At 47.9% G+C, this 9,969-nt stretch overlaps 1 protein-coding gene across 1 annotated transcript; it reads right to left on the minus strand.

Moving 5' to 3' along the window:
- Positions 1-424: 424 nt before the first annotated feature.
- LOC138426663 (pregnancy-associated glycoprotein 2-like) lies at positions 425-9,073 on the minus strand. The gene is made up of 8 exons (XM_069565366.1): positions 9,053-9,073; positions 6,999-7,116; positions 6,782-6,900; positions 5,386-5,585; positions 4,415-4,531; positions 2,565-2,709; positions 2,376-2,477; positions 425-577 (listed from the first exon to the last, which is right to left on the minus strand). The coding sequence occupies exons 1-8, from the start codon at positions 9,071-9,073 to the stop codon at positions 425-427; spliced, it is 975 nt and encodes a 324-aa protein (XP_069421467.1).
- Between the last annotated feature and the right edge of the window lie 896 nt (positions 9,074-9,969).

The raw sequence follows: 9,969 nt of genomic DNA on the forward strand, positions 1-9,969 counted from the left end.
ATTCTGGAGTAAACTAGAAATCACATTGCCTGTGGGGGCAGGGCCAAATGACAGTATAAAGCCTATGCCCTATGCCCTCCCCAGGATGGTTGGTCCAGGGCTGGACACAAGATCTGAGGTAGACCAACCAGAGACCTCCAAGGTAAACTAATGTTTTCTGAACTTCTTTCCTTCCTGGTTAAATGCCCTAGAGATATAAAACCCTGGGACAGGATCCTGCCTGGTTATGATGCACCTCCCAGACCCAAAGAGAGGCACCCATTCGCATCAACACCACTGAGATAAAATCCTTTATTCTTTACTGAGAATAAGGTTTTGCAGAGCAACAAACACAGTTCCTCAGCATTCCTGGGAGGGAGTGCCTTACATGTGAGTGAGTGTGTGTTTGGAGTGGGCCTGACTGATTTCTGTAGCAGCCCAGCATTTACACTGCATGAGCCAGGCCAATTCTGTTGTTTCTTCGATCGAAAACCAAGAAATACTGCTTCAGGAAGGCATCACCCAGTATCCAGGTCTCTGATTTGGTCACTTTCTCTGTGCCTCCTAGAAAAGCACTGAAGCAGAGGCTGGAAGTAATCTAGGGGAGATAGAAATGCACACCAGTCAGCTGGAGCCCTTACATACTGCCCCCCTCAATATGCAGAGCTGGTAGGTTCTCCGTTTTATTTCCCTCCTTTGGTAAGAATCAGGTGGCTTTCTCCACAGCTGCAGAAGAGGGTGTACATCCAAGACTAAGAAGGGTCAATACCTGTGATTGTCCTGAGGGAAGGGAGTGGAAGAGGGGAGGATTGGGAGTTTGGGATTATCAGATGCAAACTGATAAAGTGAGGATGGATAAACAATAAAGTCCTACTGTATAGCACAGGAAACTGTATTCAGTATCTCACAATAAATTGTCATGGGAAATAGGAAAAGTGTATATATACACACATATATGTGTATGTGTGTGTGTAACTGAGTCATTTCTCTGTATGGCAAAAACTAACATATCACTGTAAATCAACTATGCTTCATTAAAATTTTTTTTTAAAGAACAAGAATGGTCTGTGGTTCCCCTTACACTGCTGTTTTCCTTCTGTCTTCTTTCCTTCTGACACCGGCTAGATGTTTTCTCTGCACAGAATGCCGTTTCTTCTCCCCTTTCCCCACAACCCTTTTCTTTTAAGACTGTGCTCAGGCCCTCTTGGAGAAGGCAATGGCACCCCACTCCAGTACTCTTGTCTGGAAAATCACATGGACGGAGGAGCCTGGTAGGCTGCAGTCCATGGGGTGGCTAAGAGTCGGACACGACTGAGCGACTTCACTTTCACTTTTCACTTTGATGCATTGGAGAAGCAAATGGCAACCCACTCCAGTGTTCTTGCCTGGAGAATCCCAAGGACGGCGGAGACTGGTGGGCTGCCACCTATGGGGTCACACAGGGTCGGACACGACTGAAGCGACTTAGCAGCAGCAGCAGCAGACCCTCTAGGAAGCCTTCCTGAGCCCACAATCACTATCCTTGGCCACTCCAGGCTGGGTTGGGTGACTTACCCTGGTGCTCCCCTAGTCTCTAGGCTTCATCACCCCTAATCTGTTCCTGTCCCACCTTTGCACAGCCCTTAGGGGTGCCACGTGCATGGAATCCAGCATAAAGTTGTCTCAACACAAGCAGGCTTCCTCATTCCTCCCTGAGGCTGATGGTTTAGAATTACTGCATTTCCCTCTCTTCCTCAAAGCCTTCTTTGAGCCCATCAGCCTGCTCTGAACTCCCGCAGGGAGCTGATGTGAAGCCTCCACCCTGTGCTGGGGCTGAGCAGTCACTGTGCACCCTTTATTCACCTTAGCATCCATCCTCCCCATAGAGGGGTTGGTACCACAGCTCACAGAGGGGGCCCTGGGGCTTAGCGAGGGGAAGTTGCAGCCAAGCATTAAGGCAATCATGTAATTTGTCATCCCAATCTGGACACTTTCGAGATAGGAAGGGAGACTGCTAAACACTATGGTGGGCTAGCACACTGGGACTGTCCTCAGCCAACCCCCCTTGTCACACAGTCTATTTCAGGGATTGCTAGAGTTGACTTTCCATGTTTCTGCATCTGAGGTCTCTGGTTGAACTGAAGGTCTGTGAGAGCAGAGACCCTTAGTGTTCTCCTGTCCTGTAACTCCCACCATGCCAGCTGGTGTCTCTACATTTATTTCAGAAGGAGAGAGTCCCAGACTGCCCCTTACTCTCACGTGGTTGGTTTTGAGGGAAGCACTGGCCCAACCACAGGGCTCAGCAGCATCTGTAATGATGCAACTGGGCCTGCAGAGGCCGCTGTCCTCTCGGCAGCAGCCCAAGGATTCCTGCAAGTCCCAGATTTGAGAACTGGCCCCTAGGGTTGGCTCCTCACCGACACGATGTAGTCTTCAGTGCGCATTGGGTAGTCAATGCCATTGATGGTGAAGACGACACGAGGGATTCCAATACTGCCGCGACACGAAATCGAGGAGTACTGTGAGAGAAAGAGGGAGAGGGGTCAGCCCAGCAAATCCTTGTTGTGTGGGCAGCCCTGGAGTGAACCTGTGGCATGATCCTTTACCTGGTAACCGTGGTAAGGCCTGGCCCCGATGAGTCTCTGAATGTTGGTGATCAGTCTTATCGGGCCATGCACGAATGCGGTCCCAGTGTCCAGAGTGGCCTGACATCTACTGGAACAGCCAATCACCTTCCCATTCACGGAGATGCTGGGAGGCAGTGGGACAAAGCAGGCTTCACTCTGAAGCCTCCCCCAGGAATGCCCCCTCTTTGACTATCTCCAGAACAGTCCTTCAGCTCTTGCCTTGACTGTTTTCCTTTGCTCTGCTCACATCACTTTCTTTGACTTCCTTTCAGTTCTTGCATGCACCAGGCTCTTCCTACCTCAGGTCGTGGGCTTGTGCTGGTGCCATTCCTAGAAGATCCCCATTACCTTTGTATAGCTCATCTGTCCTCATCTTCCAGATTCCACCTTAACTGTCCCATTCTCAAGGAAGCCTTCGCTCTGAACTAGATCAGGCTCTGGTCTTGCTCAGTCTCTGTGGACTCTTCCTCATGTCTAGCACGTACCAAAATGGTAAATCCTTATGTATGTGAGTCATTTCATGTATGTTTGCCTTACTAGATGTAGGTCAAATTGTATCCTCAGTGCCTCCCTCAAGAACCTGGCATTTGTGGAATAAATAAATGAAAAATTGCAACTGGATACAGAGATCTGTATCTGGCCAATAATGGGTCAACTCACACATTGAAGATAGAGGTTCCCCCGGGTAGCAGATGCTCAGACTGGTGATGGGGGAGACCAGACTGTCCTGGGAGTGAGTATCTCCAGCACCACCCCTTTACCCAACTCAGACACTGAGGGCCCTGCCAGGCAATGCCTGAGTTAACTCAGGGGACCTCCAAAGGGTGCCTAAGATTTTACCTGAGGATATCACCCAGAGTCCCATCATTATTGCCACTTGTTCTCATGCCACTCTTGGATCTCAGCTTCCTGATTCTCTCAGCCCCTGCCCCATTGTGTGCCCAGGGTTGGGGATAGGTAGGTGGTTTGTTTCTTTCTGTGAGTTGCTTTTAGGTCTCAAGAATGCAGACAGGGACTTCCCTAACCACTAATTCTAGTGGTTAGGAATTGCCCTTCCAAAGCAGGGGACACGGGTTGTTGGGGAACTAAGATCTCATATACCACCAGGCAACTAAGCTCAAATAGCCCAAAAAGAGCCTGCGTGCTGCAACGGCTGAGCCCAAGGCCTGCAAACAGCAAGCTCAGGCACTTTACAGCCAGCAGTCCACAACAGCTGAAGCCCCTGCACTGCAACTAGGGAAGCCTCCACGCGCCACAGCCAGAGAAAGCCTGTGCGCTGGAAAATGCAGCCAAAATAAAACACACAAGGGAGCCAACCTCCCTTGTGGAGAGCAGCCAACCTCTCTCCACTGCTAGGTAGCCTCTCCCTAAAGAGACTAGTTTTCCCAGGTTTGTCCAGAACTTTGTTTCTGAAAATGAAAATGAAAGTGAAAGTCGCTCAGTCGTGTCCAACTCTTTGCGACCCTATGGACTGTATAGTCCATGGCTAAAACAGCAATTTTGTGTACTGAGAATCCCTTCGGTCTCAGATAGCTACAGGCATCTTATCACAACCCTGTTCAGGCTGGTGAAATTCTCCTTAATTCTCTGTTCACTGCACATTAGGGTCCTCAAACCATGCTCCCCACCTCACAGCATGGTAGATACACCCCTCCCAGGGCTACACACATCTACCTGAATCCTGTTCAGGACCCTGGTTAGAGCCCTGGTCACGAGGCCTGGGGCAGTTATGGGTGGTGTGTGTACCTGTGCATTTGTGTGTGTCTGCCTGAGTCTGTGTGTGCATGTGGTAACATCACTTGGGGTGGCCCTTAGAGGGAGAGACTTACCGATCCACAGTTATCTGCCAGTAGCGACATTTGGGCACTGGTACCCAGTTGAGATCTCCCTTGTAATAGGAATGGTCCACCCCACCAAGCATTACGACGCTGCCATACCCCTTCTTGCTGGAGAAAGAACGGGGGAGTGTCATTGGAGGAAAGTAATGCCAGGCAATGACTGAGGGCTGTGCTTATCCACACATCAGAGGCACTACTACTGTTCCCATTTTACAGATGCAAAAATTGAAGCATGTAGGGACTGAGAACCTGACCAAGGGTTGGTCACGGGCTAATCAGAGGCACAGAAGTGGTTAGAAGCTGGGAAGCCTGGCCAGGCTTTGATCACCCAGCCTTCTGAAGAGAGCCTGGCCCTCTCTAGTGCGATGGGTGCTCAAAGATACCGTCAGAAGACTCCCTGCAGGAACGATCTAGCTTCCCCTTGTCTAAACTATCATTCTTCAAAAGAGCTCAGGCCAGAGGTGCTAAAGGCGTGGGTTCAGGCTCACCCAGGGTTGGATTCACTGGCCTGTGACCTGTGCCATCCATGGGGCCCACATTCACAGATCCCACATTTTCGTTTTTCACTGGTTCCTGAAAATTGTAGCTAGTCCTTGGCTCCTGGTGAAATGTTATGAATGGGGAAACATTCCTGCCATCCCTCTCCTTTTTCCACATCAAATCTATCAGCAAATCCTGTTGCCTTTTTCTCCAACCCATTTCCTGACACCTTCCATTTCTCTCCCTCTTCTCTCCATCTCCCTGGACCAAGCTGCTGCCCTTGAGCCAATGAGCACATCTCTGTTCCAATAAAACTTTATTTACAAAAAAACCAGTGTTGGGGATAGGTGAGGCCCTAAGGACATAGTTCTCCTGGGCCAGACTATCAAGAAACCTCTGAGTCAGGTGGTCTATAATCATTTATGCAACTGCAAGTATCTTAAAACTAATCTGAAGAGAGGTCTTGTCCAGTTAAGACTTACTTGTTCAAGTAGAAGGCAAACACGGGCTCAGAAATGACTTTTTGTAGCATCAGGCTGTCAAACACAGGGATGATCCCAGTGGTGGCGAGGCTGGGGTAGCCCAAACCAAGGACTCCCTCAAAAGGTAAGAGTGGCAGGATCTTGCTAGCCTGCCTGTAGGTCAGGGCAAAAGTCTGGTTCATGATGACAAGGTCCCCAATCTGTGGGAGAGGAGAGTTTACCCACATAAAGTATTGGGAAGTAGGGCTGGGGAGGAGATGCCATTGGCACTGCAGAGAAGAACTGAGGCCTGGCTGTGTCTTGGGTTGATCTCAGATTGTTAGACCAATCTGGGACAGGAACTCGGTTTCCATTGGTGTCGGGATGTGGATTTTAACAACACATGCTTGTCCTGCAAACACCATCTGAGTGAGTCAAACTGGCCTCATGCCTTCTGTACAGTTGGGGCAACCTAGACTCAGGACAAGACCAAATGGTTCCCACCTGAGGAAAAAGTGGGTAGAGAGCAGGGTAGTCTTCTCTTTGGCATCACTGTGATCTGATAACAGAAATGGACTGAATTCATTGCAATGCATCATGGATTCTGCATCTGCCCAGGAAGACGTAAGCCCATTATACAAGGTTGCTGGCTAGGTTCTTATGAAAACTCTGCTTGGAAAACAGGCTTTGGGGGATGTGGGTGTATGTGTATGTGTATGAGTAAGAGAGAGCAAGCTAGAGAGGAAAAATACTCAGGCACTTTGGTGGAAGAGGGCCATAGTTTTTGTTTGACTCTCAAAGGCCCCCTAGAGTGAAGAACCCTAACAGGCTCCTCCAATATGTGTGCCCACCTGCTTTCTCTGCCTGGATACCTGAAGCCCTCAGCTGCCCCTAGGGGCTCCAGGTCAGTTTTATCCTCTCCCCAAATATCCAACACATGCTTGAATCCTGACTGGCCAGCCCAGCTCCACCACCTACCACATGTGTGAACTTTGCAAGGCCCTTGCTTTCTGCACCTTAGTTCCCCTACCTGTATCATGAAAATAATAAAAGTACCTGCTGCATGGTGTTGCTGCAGGGTTAAATAACTATTACCATGAAAGTGCCCGGCACATTCTTAGAAGATAAAAGTGATGATCTTCCCCCATCTCTCCCTGCTCCCAGCAAAATAAACCTTGAGCTTCTCAAGGGCAAAGTAGCTGCAAGTCCACACCCCAAGCTACTCTCTGTGTTAGCCACTCTGGAAGATTCTGTTAGCTAGGATGCTCTCTCCCTAGGGACAGGGTCATTTTGTATGGGCCTCAAATATCTAAGAGACTTTGGGGAGGATGGGCCCTGTCATCTAGCCCTGCGTCTGTTTTATAAGCAGCAGTTGCTCCTAGGGCCAGTCCTGACTCTCCTTCTGTTTCCACTTTACCTGAACAATGTCACGGCCAAAAAACCCAACGATCTGCCCAAGCTCATTGCAAAAGTACATGTGACGGTCTGTCATCTGGAAAGTGGTAGACCCACGAGGGTTGAAGAGTCTGTGTTTACCTGCAGACACAAAGGATGAGGGCCTGTCATATGCCAAGAACCAAGAAGGAAGTGAAAAGGGGAGTACGAATGGGCAAGGGGAGGGAAATGGTACTCACCACAGCCTGGATCGAGGCAGAAGACAGAGGACACCCAGAGGTCAGAGGAGCCGGTATCAAAGAGGACCCTGAACTGTTGAGGGGGTGTTCCGATGCTGATGTTTCCAAAGTAGAATATCTACAGGGACCAAGGAGGGAAGGTTAGGGCAGGCCTGGCTGCGGTGTCCACCCCCGATTCTCAGACACTCTAACCCTCTGGGTGTTCCTTGTCTCCTGACATCATGTTATCATGTTCCAAACACCCCACATCACAGCCTCTGCTCAGACTGGAGCCTTCACTTTAGAAGCTCTCCAGTCTCCTCTTTGAATCCAATATGAACACCTCCTTCTCCAAGTGACCCTCCTAGGTCACCCCAGACCACTCACTCTAATCGCAGACCATGTCCAATCAACCGCATGCAGGTGACCCTTTCATTTGATGTGTGTTTACTCTTTGCCTCCCTCTTGTGCATTCTTGAAGAAGAGATGATACCTCTTTTTCAAATCAGTAACAGTAACTATAGTGTTAGATTTTTATGGCATCACATGCCATGGGGGCTCAGTAACTTTTTACCGCTATCCTTCTTGGATCCATGGAGGCTGAACATCCTCTGCCTAGGGTTTCACACTTGATTGATCTTCTGATCAGCCATGATTGAGCCTTCATCTGTAACTCAATGGCTCACTTCATTCAGAAAGAAAAATCTACTTAAACTAATATCTTTAGCACAGAACGGGGGGTTTAATGGTCACCTGGTCATTGCTGGGTCCAGTCACCACAGACCAAGAGTTGAGGATGAGAATGCCTTCTCCTCTGAGGATGGGGTCCCTGTTTCCACAGTGTTTCTGCCTCCTGTAGGAGCCCCAACCCCAATATCCTACCTGGTACCTCCAGATGAGCCCCAGTGCTAGGCCAGAGCACCAGGGGGGCTGGAGAGCACCATCCTCCCAATACACTCACATTCTTAAAGTTGCTCAGGGGATGTGTAGAGAATTTCTGGTCATTAGCAGAATGCTGGGACAGGCTATAAGCGTGTTCTTCCAGGAAACTGTTCATCAAGTTTTTTCCCTTGAGAGTTTTTTGCATGGTGCTCATCTTCATTAGCGGGATTCTTTCACAGAGCAGTGAGGAAGAGAAAACAAAGAAGAGGCAGCAGTCAGATGTCCATGTTAGAGTATAACTGTCATACCCGGCTTTGTAATGACACTGTGTATTTTCCAAGCGTTTTTGTGAGTGTCATGTTATTATCGAGATGCCATGGAAATACCATGGCAAAGACCTAGGTCTGAACACAGGTTCTGTCATGTAATCTTGGATAAGGCATATGACCAGTAGGAGTCTCAGTTTCCTCATTGGTAAAAAGGTAGAATGTAATAATCCCCACCCCCCCCCATATAGAATGTTTTCTGTATTAACTGAAATTATATGATAAATATACCTCTTATATAGATGGATACAATGTACTTGATATATAGGATGTCTCAACAGTGACAGTCATTGGCATTGTTGTGGCCATCCCAGTGTATCTTTCTCAAAAATATCTCTTGAGAGGGAGGCAGAAGAGGGATCATTATCCTCTTTTTACAGGCTAGAATCTGAAATGCAGGGAGTTTGTGACTTGGCTGTGATCACACCGCTTGTTGGAAGTAAAACAGCTTAGGAATAATCTTGCTGATCTTCCTTCCTCCAGGGTTCAAGCAGAAGAGTGGGTTGAGAGAAGACGCCAGGAGATGGAGAACAAATTAAGGAAGTTAAGAGGCTAGAGAAGGAAGGAAGAATCAAAATAGAAAAGAATAAAAGAAAAGAAAAAACGCAGAGTTCTGCATGCACAGAGACATCCAAAGAGATGGAGAGATAAAAGAGAGAGATACGGAGATGAAGAAACAGACACATACATGCACAAGTAGAGAGAAAGCAGAGAGAAGACCGAGAATCAAATGCAAGAGAAATGCTAGTACACGGGACCACACATACAGTTGCGCAAGTTGTCCACTGAACAATTCCAAGGAGTGCCATTTTCATCTAGGTCATGATGTGACTGAACCCCTTTAGTTGCTAAACCCTGCAGGCTTACCCTAAAACCCTTGGGCCCCATGGTGCCCATGGCAAGGTACTCATCAATAAGTGAGAATTGAACTTTAAGACTGTCAGGAAAAAATAAACAGAAAAGAAACAAGAAGTACTGTCAGGGATTGATTTCATTCCCTTCTAACCCTGATGAGTGGAAGAGGAAGACAAGAAAAATCCAAGGAAGAGAGATGATGCCACATAAGATCCCTGTACTTACATGACTATGCACTCTGAGAGGGCCACCAGCCCAAGGATCCCAAGCCACCTCATGCTTCCTTCTTGGGTCCAAGCACTCAGAAAACAGCAGGTTCTAAACAGGCAGTGGTGGTGATGATCACCTAGTTTTATATACTCTAACCTGTTGGCAGAGTCTCTATATGATACGAAAATAAAACCCTTGATAAAATCTTTACCTCCCTCAGTGTCTGTAAATTATGGACTTGGAACATTCTTAGAATACAAGGGTTGTCACTGTAATCTCTTCCTACGTGCTGGACTGAAAAACCAAATTGAGCTGCATAGACTAGGAATGTGGAGACTCTTGCCATCTGGAGACAAAAAAGAATTCAATAAAAATTAATTATAGGGGCCGTGCTAAACATTTGTGATCTCATGTGGTTTTCCTAGCAACTTCATGAGATGAGATGTGCATTACTGTCCTTATTTGGAGAGGAGATTGCAAGAGGGAAAGAGGTTACATGGCAAAGTGAAGACTTTTGGGGCAGCACAATGACTTACAAGTGGCTTTAGGTAGTGGGGCACTGGCACAGATCAGGGGCACATTTGATGTCAGTCTGTGTCAAAGTTCTAGCCTGGAGCATTATTACAATTGCACGGTTTCAGTATTGGGAGTAATGTGATGTTGGCATTCACAAATACTTTATATCATCCAACAAACGTATACAAAGGCTGGGGTCTAGG

Source organism: Ovis canadensis, chromosome 21 (assembly GCF_042477335.2).
Source record: "Ovis canadensis isolate MfBH-ARS-UI-01 breed Bighorn chromosome 21, ARS-UI_OviCan_v2, whole genome shotgun sequence".
Taxonomy (NCBI): domain Eukaryota; kingdom Metazoa; phylum Chordata; class Mammalia; order Artiodactyla; family Bovidae; genus Ovis; species Ovis canadensis.

Excerpts from the sequence above, each read along its gene's own strand:
- LOC138426663 (XM_069565366.1), bottom strand. The coding sequence starts at position 9,073 with ATGGGGCCCAAGGGTTTTAGG. Across the intron at positions 7,117-9,052 it reads TGGGGCCCAAGGGTTTTAGG|ATATTCTACTTTGGAAACAT; the intron begins GTAAGCCTGCAG and ends TGGTCCCTGTAG. Across the intron at positions 578-2,375 it reads CTGAAGACTACATCGTGTCG|ATTACTTCCAGCCTCTGCTT; the intron begins GTGAGGAGCCAA and ends TATCTCCCCTAG.